The sequence below is a fragment of the Cetorhinus maximus genome, chromosome 1 (genome assembly GCF_964194155.1).
Source record: "Cetorhinus maximus chromosome 1, sCetMax3.hap1.1, whole genome shotgun sequence".
NCBI lineage: Eukaryota > Metazoa > Chordata > Chondrichthyes > Lamniformes > Cetorhinidae > Cetorhinus > Cetorhinus maximus.
This window is the reverse complement of record NC_135879.1, coordinates 143,057,602-143,075,543: the sequence shown is the minus strand read 5'-3', so window position 1 is coordinate 143,075,543 and position 17,942 is coordinate 143,057,602. Positions and strand designations below refer to the sequence as shown.

The window sequence follows — 17,942 nt, the reverse complement described above, 5'->3', positions numbered from 1 at the left end:
ACCACTCATGACTCTCTGAACAGCATTCTCACACACAGCTATCACAGTGCTGACTGTGATACAGATCACTCCCTGGTGTGCACCAGGGTTAGAATGCAACCATTTGAAGTTTTTCATTTAAAGTAGAAATGCCACCCTCGTATCAATGTCAGCCATACTGCCTACCGAGATAAAAGCCAACAGCTTCTCAACTCAATTGAACACATGCTCTCTGGCATTCCCAGCGTAGAAGCAAAACAGAACATACTGCAAGACACCATTTATAATACTGCACTCTCAACAGATGGGAAGAAAGAATGGAAAAAACGCTGATTGTTTTGAGGTTAACATTGCTGTGATGGAACCTGCCATTAAAGTCAAGCGGTCCACTCTCAATTACAAAAGAGACCCAAGCAAGAACACCTGAATGCACTAAGAGCTGCTCGAAATAAAGTCCAACAGACTGCAAAACAGTGTGCCATTGACTACTGGTTATAACTTTGCCAGAATATCCAGGTGTCCTTCAACACAGGGAATGCTAGGGGCATGTATGAAGGGATCAAAAAGGCAACAGGTTCATCGGCAAAGAAAACTACTCCAACAAATGTAGGGGAGGTTATCACTGACTGCAATAAACAGTTAGAGAGATGGGTGGAACACCTACCTTTAGTTGTACTTTAGGGAGAACACAATCACCAAGGAAGTTCTTGACACCATACACAGCCTGTCTGTCATGGCAGAGCTGGATATCAAACCCACAGTGGAGGAGCTCAGGGTAGTGTCCTAGGCCCAACCATCTTTAGCTGCTTCATCAATGACCTTCCTGCCATTATAAGGTCAGAAGTGGGGGTATTCGTTGATTGTACAATGTTCAGCACCATTCGCAACTCCTCAGATACTGAAGTAGTCCATGTCCAAATGCAGCAAGACTAGGACAATATCCAGGCTTGGGTTGACAAGTGGCAAGTAATATTTGTACCACAAAAGTGCCAGGCAATGACTGTCTCCAACAGGAGAGAATCTAATCATCGCCCCCTTGACATTCAATGGCATTTCTATCGCTGAATCCCCCCTATCAACACCCTGGGGTTTACCATTGACCAAAAGCTGAACTGGACTAGCCATATAAACACTGGCCGCAAAAGCAAGTGAGAGGCTAGGAATCCTGTGACGAGTGACTCACCACCTGACTCCCCAAAGCCTGTCCACCATCTACAAGGCACATGTTAGGAGTGTGATGCAATACTTTCCACATGCCTTGATGAGTGCAGCACCAGCAGCACTCAAGAAGCTTGACACCATCCAGGACAAAGCCCGCTTATTTGCACCCCATCCACCATCTTAAACGTTCACTCCCTCCACCACTGACACACACAGTAGTAGCAGTAGTGTGTACCATCTACAAAATGTACTGCAGCAGCTCACCAAGGGTCCTTCGGACAGCGCCTTCCAAATCCACGACCTTGTCCACCTAGAAGGGCAGCAGACGCATGGGAACACCACTGCCTGCAAGTCCCCCTCCAAGCCTGACACCATCCTGACTTGGAAATATATCACCGTCCCTTCACTGTTGTTGAGTCAAAATCCTGGAACTCCCTTTCTAACAGCACTGTGGGTGTACCTACACCACATGGACTGCAGCAGTTCAGGAAGCCAGCTCACCACCTCTTTCTCAAGGGCAATTAGGAATGGGCAAGAAATGCTGGCCTAGCCAGCGACGCCCACATCCTGTGAAAATTTAAAAAAACCTCCATTGTGTTCCCCTGAAGCTTTAGGGTGGGGCTGCAAGGGACTGAGTTTCCATGTGTTGCCATGAGATGCAGCAAAGGGCTTTTCAATGTAGAGGCTGTGTACTGATGGGGAGAGACTTGCACATTTGGCCCTCGTTTTCAACCAGCTATGTTGGGTGAGAAGCGACCAGCACCATAAAAAGCAGGACATGCTAATTCTCTTCACCCACACTAGACACATCACATTGACTTGTTGGACGCACAATATGTTCCTAAAATGGGTTTATCACCAAAAGTAAACATTTTTAACAAGTCTCCCAGTCCTCTATCTATGAGTGACTTGATTTAGAAGCAATAAAATGACTTTAAAAAGCTGAACTGAATCATAAATACTTCCATTGGTGCTTGAATTTTAAAGGAAACATGCTTACTACTGTCTGTGCGCCTATGTAAATGAGTGCAATTTGAATAGCCTCCTAAACCAGCACAATTGGGGAATCTCTCAATTTTGACCTTGGGAGTGTGGTCAGTATGTGGGTGCGCCTGATCAAGGAAAAACTGAATCCTACATTCGTGTAAAAGATTGTGGCAAGGTAGTTTTGGCGCGTAGCTCACTTGAGTTTAAAAGTCCTCAATCTTTTGAGCTTATTCGACTGATTTTTGTTCACATTGCACTAATATTACCAGCAATAATCCAGTCGAAATTCAATTCTCTAATATTTAATCCTATAAAACACAAGTATTTAGCCACTGGATGTTTAGAATGCACGAGCCTGTGTATTTTAGTATCATGATAAAAAGGTGGCTCTATTGCAACAGAACGATTGTCATACAGTAGATTGTAGATTCAGCTTTTGCCTCAATAAAGCCAAGTACCAGGTCACTTTCCATCTACTCCTGTAGATTAAAACAGAAAATGCTCAAAATACTCAGCAGGTCAGGCAGCATCTGTGGGGACAGAAACAGTTAATGTTTCAGCTTGATAACCTTTTACCTTTCTGAACTTTTTCCAATTTCTGGTAACAGGCTCTAAGCAAGTACAAAGGTAGGGGAAGAGTAGGAAGAAACAAAAGGGAAAATCTGGTAGAAAACTGGAGAGATTAAATGAAAAAAGGGACAATGATGCAAGGCAAAAGAAAATGGTAATGGTTCGAACTTTTAATTCGTTCAGAAGATATAGGCGTCGCTGGCCAGGCCAGCATTTATTTCAAAGGGCATTTAAGAGCATTGCACGTAGGTCAGACTGGCTAAGGACAGCAGATTTCCATCCCTAAAGGACATTAGTGAACCAGATGGCTTTTTACAACAATCGGCAATGGTTTTGTGGTCAGACTTTTAATTCCAGATTTTTATTGAATTCATATTTTCACCATCTGCCGTGGTGGGATTCGAACCCAAGTCCCCAGCGCATTACCCTGGGTCTCTGGAATACTCGTTCAGTGACAGTACCACTATGCCACTGTGTGCCCTGGAAGAAACAAGAGGAGGTTTAAAAAGATGCAGCAAAATCATTATTAACAGCTGTTGTCTGAAGAGGGGGCAGGTTTCTAGCACCCACAGTAATTTGCTTTTGTATTATGGATTATATTTGTACTATAGATTTGTTGGTTTAAGAATAAACTCTTGCCCAGATAAGAAAACATAGTTAGAACTGCTGAAAGTTAGATGGCAGTAATTTTAAAATGTCTTGTCCTGAAAAGGTAGTAAGTAAGGTTTCCTTGTGGTTCTTTTGTAGATGCAATATTATGAATTTCATAACCATGTTATTTTTATGTCACATTGTCTAGATTGCTGACTGATTTTAAAATGGCTGATGGTGTATAGAGCTGGTTACTTTTGGTGTCTATTTTTAGAAAGAAATCTTGATTTCAAACCTAACTAGTTCGGTACAATCCAATTTTGGTCAACTGTGAATTCAAAGCAATGCATGTTGTAATGGAAATATATGGCTTCAAATATCACATGTTATGGAATATACCTTTGACTTAATGAAAATTGGAGAGATTCTTGATCACTTTTTAAGCTAATATTCCCAATTTGTTGTTGACTAAAAAATAAATGTATTTTAAATAAATATTTTAAATATTCCTTTAAATTAAAGAATATTGTTGGTTTGTAATGGTCTTGATGATGATCTAAATACTGCATGTCTTTTACTGTGGTAGTTTGGGAACACCTGCTATTGTAACTCTGTGCTGCAAGCTCTCTACTTCTGCCGACCATTTCGAGAGAATGTACTTGCTTACAAGGCGCAGCAGAAGAAGAAGGAAAATCTGTTGACATGTCTAGCCGACCTCTTCCATAGCATCGCCACCCAGAAGAAAAAAGTCGGTGTGATTCCTCCCAAGAAATTTATTTCCAGGTTACGTAAAGAGAATGGTGAATATTGCAGCAAGATTATACACATTCTGAATGTTTAATTGCTATAAATTTTAGTTATTACTGGCTCAAATCAATTCATTTTTCATTGCTGTTAGACCCACATTGTGTGATGTCATACTGCAGGTATTAATGTAGCAGCCTTAGCCGATTTAAGAAAATCCTGAAGGCAATTTTTTTTCTCAGTTAATATTTACGTAACAGCTGTTTTGGCATTAGACAGGAAGATGTTGCATATCAATAGGAATATACTGCACACTCATAGATAATTACATTGTTCATCTTCACTCTTCATGTTGCATATTGTTACATGCATTTTGTTACATATCCTAGTGTTGGATATAAATCAGATAATAGGGTAAATTTCGAGAGAAGTCAGAGTTTGCTATCTTCACTCAGTTGATGTCCAGTTTTATACTCTTCTGAATTGTATAACTTAAATTTCTTGCACTTGGTTGCCTGATGTTTTTTGAGTTAGAGGTAACAAATACTTCAATAATTACTGCTGATCCTAACAATTGTCACAACTATTGGCCAAAAAAAAGAAAAGAGCGCAAATAAACTTTTAAAGAGCACAAAATGGGATCTTGACATGATTTGATGTGTGGAGGGTGCTTTTATCTGGCATCAATACATTATTTTCTCTTGCACCCTCTGATACTCTTTCGAGTTATCAACAGTCACAGATTGCAACTCTTTTCGAGTACAATCACAGTTCTTGGTTTCCGGGAGTGGGACATGAACCCACAACCTTCTGATTCAAAGGCGAGGGTGCTATGAACTGAGCCACAGATGACACCCTCTGATATTGCAGGCAGCAGCTTCACTTGTTGATAGGTTACAGGTCAATCAAGCTGTTGTTTATCCAGAGTATTGGAGTGGTTTGTCTTTGAGCATAACAGTCAGAGTCATAGATGTCTGCAGCACAGAAAAAGGCCCTTCGGCCCATCGAGTCTGCGCTGGTCAAACAAGTACCTAACTATTCTAATCCCATTTTCTAGCACTAGGCCCATAGCCTTGTATGCCATGGCATCGCAAGTGCACATCCAAATACTTCTTAAATGTTATGAAGGTTTCTGCCTTTACCACCCTTTCAGGCAGTGAGTTCCAGATTCCCACCACCCTCTGGGTGAAAAAATTCTTCCCCTCATCCCCTCTAAACCTCCTGCCCCTTACCTTAAATCTATGCCTCCTGGTTACTGATTCCTCCAGCAAGGGAAAAAGTTCCTTCCTGTCTACCCTATCTATGCCCCTCATAAGTTTATACACCTCAATCATGTCCCCCCTCAATCTCCTCTGCTCCAGGGAAAATAACCTCAGTCTATCCAATCTCTCCTCATTACTAAACCTCTCCAGCCCAGGCAACATCCTGGTAAATCTCCTCTGCACTCTCTCTAGTGCAATCACATCCTTCCTATAATGCAGATTCCAGAACTGCATGCAATACTCTAGCCGTGGCCTAACCAGCATTTTATACAGTTCCAGCATAACCTCCCTGCTCTTACATTCTATGCCTCGGCTAATAAAGGCAAGTATCCCATATGCCTTCTTAACCACCTTATCTACCTGTCCCACTACCTTAAGGGACCGGTGGACGTGCACTCTGATCCTCGGTACTTCCCAGGCCATTCATTGTGTATTCCCGTGCCTTGTTTGTCCTGCCCAAGTGCATCACCTCACACTTATCCAGATTAAATTCTATTTGCCACTGATCAGCCCATCCGGCCAGCCCGTCTATATCCTCCTGTAATCTAAGGCTATCCTCCTTACTGTTTTCCACCCCACCAATTTTTGTGTCATCCACGAACCTACTGATCAAGTCTAAATCATTTATGTATACCACAAACAGCAATGAACCCAACACGATCCCTGTGGAACCCCACTGAACCCAGGCATCCAGTCACAAAAACACCCCTCAACCATCAGTCTCTGCTTCCTGCCACTCAGCCAATTCTGGATCCAAATTGCCTTGGATCCCATGGGCTCTTACCTTCGTTATCAGTCTCCCATGCGGGACCTTATCAAAAGCCTTGCTGAAGTCTAAGTAGACCACGTCAAATGCATTGCCCTCATCTACGCACCTGGTCACCTCTTTGAAAAATTCAGTCAAATTGGTCAGACATGACCTCCCATTAACAAAACCATGCTGACTGTCCTGATTAATCCCAGCCTCTCCACGTGTAGATTAATTCTGTCCCTCAGAATTGCTTCCAATAGTTTCCCCACCACTGAGGTTAGACTGACTGGCCTGTAGTTCCCTGGTTTATTCCTTCCTCCCTTCTTGAGCTCCACTATGGATCAGGTGAAAACATTAAATGATGATGATGCAACCAAACTTATTACAGCCCAACTCAGTTTGTCATAATCTGGTTGACAGTTTGTCTTTTGTTTTGTCCTGTACCTTCAACACACTGCATTTCATAGTGGCAGAAAGTGGGCAGTGGCACTCAGCGTCAAGTAAGCTGCTCCCTGGACTACATATTGATCCCTCAGTTCTTTAGGTTCCATACCAGTGTATTCTTGAAATGGCTAAACTGTTCTACACTAGCTCTCCTTCAGAGGTGAGAACCTGGTGAAGGTATAGCGCAGCACTGTCAGCATATTAACAGCCCCCACACATTGCCTGCTGAATAGCTTCTCCAAACAAATGCCCAAGGTGTCATTAGGCAATTGCATTTAAAGAAAAACATAACATGAAAATAGGACAACAATAAACTCGGCATGCAGGATAAATGTATTAATTTGCAAAAGACTGAAGCTAACATATTGCGATATCATGGTGGCAAATATCCAGATTGATTTATTAATTACTGAAAAATCTATCTGTAAATTTGCCACCATGATATCTCAATGTGTTAGCTTCAGTCTTTTACAAGTTAATCTAACTGATCCACTAAGTCTAATGCTAGAATAGAAGATGTAGAGCTAAACCTCAAGGCTCACTCCTTTATTTAAACCTGCTTTATTGATTTTCTATTATAGAACAGTTGGATCATTGTTTGTCAAGTTATACTTGTTTGTCAAACATACTTGTTGGGAAAAGATTTCCTTTATTCATTACCTGTAGCAAAATCATAAATGTGCTATTTATGAATTCATTTATGATTTCACTACAAGTCGGACATGAGGAAATTTCTACCTTCTCCTTCACCTGCCTTACACTATTAGTTTGTAACAGTCATCAGCTGAAGCCAGGTGTATGGAAGGAAGGACATGTGATGAGTGCCTTGTTATTGTAATGCCACCTTCACTTGCTCTGTAAACTATAATTCCCTTGGAAGTTGGTCAAAACTGACAGCTATGTTTATTTTCCTTTTAACTGTAGACTTGTTTGATAACTACATGCAACAAGATGCACATGAGTTTCTGAACTACCTGCTGAACACCGTCGCAGACATCTTGCAGGAAGAGAAGAAGCAAGAGAAACAGAATGGGAAATTGAAGAATGGAAATGCGAATGAAATAGAAGAAAACAGTAAGCCTGAACCAACCTGGGTTCATGAGATCTTTCAAGGAACACTCACTAATGAGACACGATGCCTGAACTGTGAAACGGTGGGCAAAAGTTTTAAGAAAATTTACATATTTCTTCTTGATCAATTTGTAGATGTCTTCTTGGCTGTTTTTCAACACGGTTTCATTCCATGCTTGTTATGGCTGGATGGTAAATGTCAAGCTGCTCAAATCCCAGAGGGAAACTTGAAGTAGCTGCCACAAGTATTTGCAATTTGTACTTTTGAGATGTGGGATTTGAATTAAGTAAAAAGGCCAAGTCTTGTAGGTTTCTTACAAAACTAAATTAAACCTTTATTTATAGAAGGAATGATTTTAAGCACACACAGATCTACAAATTACTACTATGATAACTTCTAAATCCCCTAAATAATCTAAACCCCAGTTACACCTCTGTTAAGGCAACAGTGTGACACATAGATTTTAAAAGACCCATGCAAAGTAACACAATACCCTGAACATTCAAATTCAAAGTGAGATTTTCTCAGTTCCTTGTGGACAGCAGCTTGAGGCTTAGATGCTGGGGCCTTTTCACACTTGTGTTAAATCTTAGAATGCATGCCCTTACAGCCTTATCTCCTTTATACATATTTTCCCCATTGAATGCAAACTCCCATTGTTTCACTATGCCTTTGGACTCTACCTCTCTAATAATAAAATCTATCATTGTACTAATTTTACCAGTAATCTTTGGGAAAAACAAATACACTGTTTCTTAACTTCTCCTGGCTAGGTGTAACATTTCACCCCCTCTTTTGAATTCAAGCTAGTCCGGTTTATTTAAAAATGCAAATGTTCCCTTTGCATTCTAAAACTTCCTCCATGTTTACCCACTTAACATTTCAAACCTAGCTTATCTTTTGATACATCAAAGCCTTCAGACCAACTGTCTTTAATTCAATTAAGTCACACATATACGCACAGACACAGACCTCACTTTTACTCTACTTTAAAATAAATTCCAATAACATAATGAAAATTATTATATCTTCCTGACATCCCCCTCCTTATTAAAAAATGAACCATCATAATGTAAAAAGATGGCTTCATTTTCTGAACCATCTTACATTACCTCCTATACTTATATATATATATATATATATATATGTGTGTGTATATATATATATATATATATATATATATATATATATATATATGTGTATATTATATATATATATATATATATACAAATCCTTGGTATCAACAGAAATCATTCTAGTCCAGTGTCCAGGTTTTTAAATGTCCAATTTTCCCTTTAAGCTTTAAACCCTCGACAATGCATCTGCAATCAGATTTTCTCGTCCCGCCACATTGATAATCTGTATGTTAAATGGTTGCAGTAATAAACTCCATCTGAATAGCCTTGCACTTCTATCTCAAAATTTGTCCAGTAACTTTAAAGGATTGTGGTCTGTATAAACAATTGTTTCTGATGAATTGCTTGCAACGTAAATTTCAAAAGGCTGCAGTCTGATACCAACTCTAAGGTTGCTTTATCGATCGTTGAATGTCTTCTCTGTTGTACATTCAGCTTCTGTGAAAAATACCCTATAGGTTTTTAAATTCCAGTGCCATTGTCTTGTAAAAGTATGGCCTATATCGCTTGCGGCCATGGCCAAATTAAATTGCCTGGCGTAATTGGGTACTGTCAAAACTGGTGTCATAATACAGTTTCCAAACTGTCAAATGCCTTCTAACACTCCTGTGTCTATTAAAACTTCTTGTTCCTTTTTAATAGTTCAGTCAATGGAGCAACCACACTACTAAAATTTGGTACAAATTTCCGGTAAAATCCATTCATGTCCAAAAATCTCAAAACTTCTTGTTTTGTTTTAGGCACGGGGAAATCCATGATAGGCTTGACATTCGCATCTTGGAGCCACCTTACCATGTCCAATGGTATGGCCTAGATACGTAACTTGCGCTTTTACAAATTCACTTCTTTTAGCCAAGTTCACCGTTAGCTTCTTGTAATCGAGTAAATAATTCTTCCAGATGTTGTAAGTACTCTTCCCACATCTGACTCAAAACTATCAAGTCGTCATTATACACAGTACAATTGCCCAGACCCGCAATTAATTCGTTTTTCAGTCTTTGAAATGGTGCAAGTGCATTTTTCATACCAAACGGCATGACTTTAAACTGATATAGTCCATTTGGCGTCACAAAAGCCAATATCTCCTTTGCTGTCTCCAATAACGGTACTAGCCAATATCCTCTTACCAAGTCAATCTTTGTGATAAATTTTGACTGTGAAACTTCCAAACGTGGTATAGGATATGAATCTGCTTTTGTCACTGCGTTCACCTTTCGATAGTCCACATACAATCTTTGTGTTCCGTCCGGTTTCAGCTCAGGCGAACTCCAGTTACTGCAACTAGACTCAATGATATCATTTTGAGGCATGAATTTAATTTCTTTCTGTACTTGTGATAACTTTGCCGTATTTAATCTATAAGGATGTTACCTTATTGAAGGTGAAACTTCTTACACATTATGTATAGCTAAATTTGTCCTTCCCAGCTTATTCCCACAAATATCTTTGTGTGGCCGTAATAGCTTCCCCAAATCACTTTGGCATTTTTTTGGAAGGTAATTCAATATTACACTTAAATTTTCAAGTACCCACTCGTTATCCAATTTGATTAGAGGAAAATCAATTTCAGAATCCTGCATTTCTACCTCTTTTCCCATTATCTACCACCACTACTCCTTCTTTTTGTCCCCTTCCCTGTCAAAGTACTTTTTAAGCATATTTCCATGACATACTCTTTGCTTCTTTCTTCTATCTGGAGATTTTATTAAAATAATTTACTTCACTCAGTTTCTTTTCAATTCTGTAAGGCCCACTAAACCTTGCCTTTAACCAATCATCCAGTACTGGTAACCGAACTAGCACTTTCTTCCCAGTGAGAAAACTACGAGCTGTAGCTTTCCAGTCTGCCTTCACTTTCATCACTTGCTGTGATAACTTTAAATGTTCCCTAGGCCAACTCACATGCTCTGTCCAATCTCTCTCTCAAGTTTGATACGTAATCCAGGAGAGTAGTTTCTGAATTTTGACCCACCAATTTCTCATGAATCAATTTCAGTGGTCCTCTTACCCCATGACCATAGACTAGTTCAAATGGACTAAATCCATTCGATGCATTAGGAGTATCCCTAGTAGCAAATAACAAGAATGGAATTCCTCCATCCCAACCCTGTGGATAATCCTGACTATACGCCCTCATCATAGTTTTTAAAGTTTGATGCCATCTTTCCAAAGCCCCCTCTGACTCAGGATGGTAAGCTGTTGACTTAAACTATTTTATCCTCAAATTGTTCCTTAAATAGCTGTGACATGAAATTTGAATCTTGATCTGATTGTATTTCTTTAGGTAAACCATATCTCGTTAGTCAACTCCTCCACACTTTTCTTTGTTGTACTATTTCTCAAATGTATTGCCTCAGGTAACATGGTAGACATATCCATTATTGTCAGTAAGTACTGATTTCTAATTTTAGGGCAGAATTTTCCCTAATTTGCACTAAGTGCGATAGCGGGCGGGTAAAACGACGATGGCGGGTTTTTACGCCATATTGTCTCGAACCAGCCTCATGATTTATGCTCCCCCAGGATACATGCCGTTTCCATGGCGGGAGGGCTGGCATTCACCCGCCCACCATCACCCTGCCGCTGCACCACGCCGGATGCCATGTTTAAAGTCCAGCCATAAGCACACATCTCAGTGTTTCCAGCTTACCACTGCTGCACGGAAGACATGGCCCTGAAACTGAAGAAGACTGCAGCCCACCAGTTTAATGAAGGCTTCTCGAGCGACTTTTGGATCCATGGAGGCCTGCCGGGAGGTCCTGTACCCCCACTCTGTCTGCAGGATGGGCAACAACGTGACCAATCCGGCTTGGGAGGCGGTGGTCAGCACCAACACCCTTCAGAGGAGGACAGCCACCCAGTGCCACAAGAGAATGAATGATGATCTCTGTTCCTCCAGGGTAAGTCACTTTTTTCATCACTCTCAACTCTCACACTCTCAAACCCAGCACACATCCACAGGGCCCTCACTCACTGCCAGTTCAAGGGACATCACCATTCACTTTCTCTCACTCACCAATATTCTCGTCCCGTCCATGGGACCACTCAACACCCGCAAAGGCCAGACATACTCGTCATCTGGTCTGGCAGGTGGCCTGCTTACACTTTCTCCATCTCTATCCATGCAGGACAAGCTGGCACATGAGAGGGAGGTCGCAGACAGGCGGTGAAATACCTGAAATCAAGATCCTCACGGACTTTGAAAACAGAGCCATCCAGCTGGCCGGCAAGGATCTGGACTGGTCCTGTGCTTTTTCACAGGCCACTGCCATGCACTGATTATCTTCTTGCTTCTGCAGGCACATCTGCCAAACAGCTGACTGAGTCCATGACCCAGGGCCTCCAATCAAGCCCTGAAGAAACCCCTGAAGAGGAATCTGGAGGCACCCTCTCTGAAGTCCCACTCAGCACTCACTCACACCCTCCACCAGCGCAGAGACACACACCTCAGTGGGATCTAGCTTTAGAGCAGCCTCGGGATCACCATCTGGTGAGTACATCGCACTGTCTGATCCATAGCAGATGGTGGCAGGGAACTCCCAGGTGTCTGGCACTTAGAGGACTGCTGGAGGCCAGAATGTTGCTGAGTCCGAGTCAGATAACGAGCCTTTGGACTTGGTCATGTCACAGTTACTGGAGCTGCATAGGCAAGCTCGGGAACTTCAGAAAGGGATGTCCGCTGCACTCCTCAGATTGCAAGGCACGACGGAGGAGTCTGTCCGTCTTCAGTCTGAGGTGATAGTGCTGGCATGCCAATGCACTGAGGTCAACACTGGTAGGATGGCGGCTGCCATGAAGACCTTGGTCCAGGACTTCGCTCTTGCATTGCTGCATGGGCTCAACTCCATCGCTGATGCCATAGTTAGCCTCCAACAGTGTGTACGTGACAGGGGTGCCGGGCAGCTCGATCTCACTCCAGCTTCCTCTGCTCCTCAAGGAGTCAGCCAGGGGCCATCGGGCACCCATAGGGAGGAGGATCTACAGGTGCACACTCCGGGCCCATCCACCCAGGTGACTCCAGAAGTGTCCTGCCCATCCCTACTCCCCTCTTCCTGTGACCTCAGTAGCTCTAGCTCTACAGGCTGAGGAGGATGACACTGCCACACAGCAGGACCCTGAAAGCAGGCTGGGGCACTCCAAGTCTCAGCCCTCCAGAAGGCGCCTGCCAAAGCCTTCACAGACATGGTATCACAGGCAGAAGGCTGCCACCACCTCCGTTGTGGATGTTCACGGAGCACCAAGATGTAGCGGCAGGGTTAGGTCGGTTAAGGAGAATTAGTTGCATAGCCTGGACACAAGTGTTAATCACTTGTACATCCTTTCATTATTGTCAATAAACTGCCAAGCAGTCACCCAGCCTATGGCTCCTCGTTCTGATGAGCAGCGTTTTTGTCACTCAGATGTGAAACCTTTCTGCACAAGATAAAGGCAGGTGTCTCAGTCCCGGGCCTCTTCTCTGTGCTCTGTGCATCCTGCAGACCAAAGTGATGGTCCAGCCTCACAATCCCTGGAAACATTACTGTTGCCTGCACCTTATTGGTGCTTGTCATTGCTGCCAGAATGTAGTGGGCATGCACCACAGAGTGTTCTCAATCTCTCGGTGTGCTCTCAGCATCTTTAAGGAGGGGCTGTTTCCCATCTCTTCAGCATCTGTGACCGCTGATGCTGTGCTCCAGCTCCTGAAAGGCTCAGGTGCTGAAGGCGGACAAAGCATCAGATGCTTCTAAAGTTTCATGGCTGCGTCTCTATATGACCCTGATAACGGAGTGCAAGCGAGCTGCCCTCAACCAGTCAGGAGTTAGACATTCTTAGAGGCTGAGTGAAGATCTATGGAGTGTCCTCACTGCATGTCATCGTCGTCATCCACCTGCAATCGAGCAACCATTAGGGGCCTCCACCGCGTCTCCATGACAGGAGCATTCTCACAGAGGGTATTCGTGCTGCTGTAAGCTAGACTGGAGTTAAACGTTCACAAATGCGATGTGAGGAAGTATGTGGTCACCTCACTGCATGTCGTCATCATCCCCCACAAATCTAGCAGCTATGATGGCCTCCCGAGCACACCTACCTCATCTAGTCAGTGCGAGGGCCTCATCCAGGTCATCATTGCCTCCAAGTACGTCCTCCATCTCATCCCCCTCATTGGAGGAGACATGCAGCTCCTCCATCTCTTCCTCAGCCAGCTTGTCTCCTTGTTGGAGTGCCAGGTTGTGAAGGGCGCAGCAGATGACAACGATGTGTGACACCCTCTGCTGGATGAATTGCGGGGCTCCACCAGGCTGATCCAGGCGCTGGAACCTCATCTTTGGCATCCTGATGGCCTGCTCCACCAAGATGTGAGCTGCAGCATGAGCCTCATGATAGCGTCACTCTGCTGCAGTCTGAAGCTACCACACGGACCTCATCAGCTACAGCCTTTGCAGGTAGCCCTTGTCCCCAAGGAGCCATCCCTGCAGCTTCTTTAGACCCTGGAAGACCCCAGGGATCTGTGACCAATTGAGGATGTAGGCCTTGTGCACACTCCCTGGAAATTGTGCACACACCGGCAGGATGTGTTTCTGGTGGTCGCACCCTGCACCTGTGAGAAACACGAGATCTGGACGAATCCAGTCGCTCTTGCATCCTGGCTGTCCCAGTCCTGGGAGAAATGCATAAAGTTGTGTGCCCTCGTGAAGATGGCATCCGTGACCTCATAGATGCATTTGTGGGTGGAGGCTTGAGAGATCCCACAGAGGTCACCTGTGGAACCCTGAAAGGAGCCACTGGCATAGAAATTGAGCACCATAGTCACTTTCACAGCCAGTGGCAGTGGATGCCCTCCATGATCCCATGGCACCAAATCCTGAAGCAACTGGCAGATGTGAGCGACCTGTTCTCTAGACATTCGCAGTCTTCGATGACACTGGTTCTTGGTCATCTGCAGGAATAAAAGGCGGTGTCTATAGACCCTGGGTGTTGCTAGGTGCCAGCCTGCGACGGCTTGCTGTGGCTCTTGGGCAGCATATGCGGAAGCCCCAGCTGCCACTTCTTCCTGAGGTTGCTATTCCTGCCTCTGCGCAGCCAGGAGCCTGAATTACGCTCTTCTCTGTCTTCGCTCTCTTTAGGCCATCAGGCATACAGCTAGTTCACCAGGCTCCATGATCCTGATGTACTCATGGATGAAAGAGAAAGAACATGGGTAGCATGAGTGTACTAAGAACCTGTCCTGGTTAAGTGTGATGGCCCCTTAATGCTTCCTGGATGGCCAGAGATTAGTGCGTTGCATGGCTGTCCTGTTAGCTTGAACCATGGGGGAGACTGGTCCAAACCAGGATGCTGACATTGCAAGGGGTGGGGTGGTGGTGGCTGGAGAACATGGTGGCACTTTGATGCCTCTGCGTTGCTTGAGTGGGCAGTTAAGCTAGGAGCCCAACCGCAATCAAATCAATGTGGCTGCATCTGAACTGTCTCGGTTGCAGAGGAATGGTCACTTTCTAGAGGTTTCCCAAATGCGTGGCACTTCCCTCACCCACCTACCCTGTACCCCGAATGCTTGTGCACTATATTCAACAACAGGGGCACCCTTGCTTCCCCCCCCCCCCCCCCCAACCCACCACTAGTCGCCTCAGAGACAGGGTTGCCCTTTAACCACGACTCCCCTGCCACCAGTCGCCTCAACGGCAAGGCTGTACTTGCCCCCCGCTCCCCGTCCCCCTCAAAAGTCGCCTCTGAGGCAGGGCAGCACTTAACCCTGACCCCTTGGTGCCCCTGAAGCCTGCAAAGCAACAGGCGACCTTGGCGAGCTCTGTAGAACGTTGCTGTGCACTCACCTCCAGTTCACCCGAAGTGCAGGCCACCAAGTGCACGTCGCCTCTGTGCTGTTGTGAAACTCGTCGGCGTGCTTTCTCACCAACGTGGACGGACGATCCAGTGGGGCTGCAAGATCCTGGCGGAATGGCCTCATAATGATATGCTGATATATTACAATGAGGTGCCCGACGACCGATGGCGGGAAACGCGGCCCGCCATCGGCAGGCTGAGCAGACAATCACAACCTGCCTTCCCGTAGTCGTGAAACAGATCATGCCACATTGTCCGCTCACGCCACTTATCACACCTGCTACCAGCAGGCATGGAAAGTTCCATCCTTGGTCTTAGGGAGGGGTCCTACACGGTCAATCATGACCCTAGTAAAAGGTTCTTTGAATGCTGGAATAGGAATTAAAGGTGCCAGCCTAATCACTGCTTGTGGTTTCCCTATCACCTGACATGTGTGACATGTTCTACAGAATTTGACTACATCCCTATGCAATCCAGGCCAATAAAAATGTTCCTGTATTTTTGCCCGTCTCTTTCTAATTCCTAAATTTCATGAGCTATCCTCAGAATCTCATTTCTGTATTGAAATGGTATTACAATCTGATGCACCTCCCTCCAGCTTTCATTTGTTGAAGCATGATAAGGCCTCCACTTTCTCATTAAAACATTACCTTTAAGGTAATAACATTCTGGAATACATTTTGCCTCTGTTTCTGAGTAAGCTGTCTGATACAACTATTTCATTTGCGTATTCTTTTTCTGTAAATCTACCAACTGCCTTGAGTTAAACACCTCAGCTGCATTGTCTTCATCTTTCTTCCTGAACAACCTTATCAAACACAGTGTCAGTTAATTGGATTTTCACCCTTTCTCCCTGCCTTTGAACTTTCTGTTTTTGTTTCAACCTCCTGAAGCCAGTGATCTTAACATAGAAATATAGAATCTAGGAGCAGGAGTAAGTAATTTGGCCCTTCGAGCCTGCTCCACCATTCAATATGATCATGGCTAATCCTCTATCTCAACGCCATATCCCCACTTTCTCTCCATATCCCTTGATGCCCCTAATATCCAAAAAATGATCAATTTCTTTCTTGAATATACTCGGTGACCCGGCTTCCATAGCCTTCTACGGTAGGGAATTCCACAAGTTGACAATCCAAGTTGCTCTCTCTGCAACACTTCTGTTGAAAACGTTTCTACAGGCTGCTCAACTACCATTGGCATCACCCACATTTGTGATTCCGCTATTTCATTACCCAGAATAAATTGAACCCTGCAATGGGCAATTTTCCCACTACTCCAACAATCACTTCACCTCTTTTTTTTTTCCACTTACTACTTAAATTTACCTTCCATAATGGAATAGGTTCAGCGTCTCCATGAACCTGTTGCTGCAATACTCCCTCTGAACAACAAATGTCACTATCCCACAACATTAAGGATTGATTATCCCCTGTGTGTCTAATAATTTTAACATCTTTACCTACACCACCCTGTATACATGGAAAGACTTTTCCTTCACACACAAAATCTTTAAACATTTCTGCAACCTGCTCCTCAGAATTCTCTTGGGTAAATTGTGAACGCATTCCTACTTTCTTACCTATCACTGATTTCTTTTGTTTTATCTGTACACAAACCACTGGTTTTTCCTGTGCCTGAACCTCAGAACCCATTGTACTTTTACTTCCAGAACCTTTCTGCACCCCAACAATTCCAATAGATTTTCCCTGCAATTTCCAACATACTAACGTCGTGTATCCAACTTTATTACAATGAAAACACCTCAATATTCGAGTGTCACTTCTACCCTCAACCCCTTTTTATTTTGAGAAAAAACTTCCAGGGAATTTCCACCTACTCCTCTTCCCTGACTGCCCACCTTTCTTTCACCTTCCCACTTTCTATTCTTCTCTGATTTAAAAGGTTAGCTTTATGAACAAACTTGTAATCATCAGCTATCTCTGCTGCTTGTCTTACTGTTTCAACCCTCTGTTCCTCCACATAAGTTCTCACTACCGAAGGAATTAAATCTTTAAATTCTTCCAAAAGAATTACCTCTCTAAGAGCTGCATATGTCATCTCTATCTTTAATGCCCGTATTCACTGGTCAAAATTACTTGGTCTTACTCTTTCAAACTCAATATAAGTTTGCCCAGGCTGTTTTCTCATATTCTTAAATTTCTGCCTGTGTGCCTCAGGAACCAACTCATATGCGCTCAGAATAGCCTTTTTTCACCTCATCATAGTTCACCGATATTTCTTCTGACAGTGGAGCATAAACCTCATGTGTTCTACCCACCAACCTGGATTGTAACAACAATGTCCAGTTTTCCTGTCGCCATTTAATCTGTTTAGCTATCTTGTCAAATGAAATAAAGAATGCTTCAAGTCTCTTTCCTCAAACTTTGGAAGAGCTTGTACAAATTTAAACATCTCCCCACTGG

General features: G+C 43.6%; 1 protein-coding gene across 5 annotated transcripts in view; it reads left to right on the top strand.

Moving 5' to 3' along the window:
* usp46 (ubiquitin specific peptidase 46) overlaps positions 1 to 17,942 on the top strand; it is an 87,417-nt gene that overhangs the window by 39,271 nt on the left and 30,204 nt on the right. For all 5 annotated transcript variants that reach the window (XR_013577420.1, XM_078547815.1, XM_078547808.1 and 2 more), the window contains 2 exons: positions 3,875 to 4,088; positions 7,414 to 7,643. Coding sequence is in view for 4 of the 5 variants with exons in the window: in XM_078547815.1 (XP_078403941.1) it covers positions 3,875 to 4,088; positions 7,414 to 7,643 (444 nt within the window). In the remaining variant the exon portion in view is untranslated. The remainder of the gene's footprint in view (positions 1 to 3,874; positions 4,089 to 7,413; positions 7,644 to 17,942) is intronic.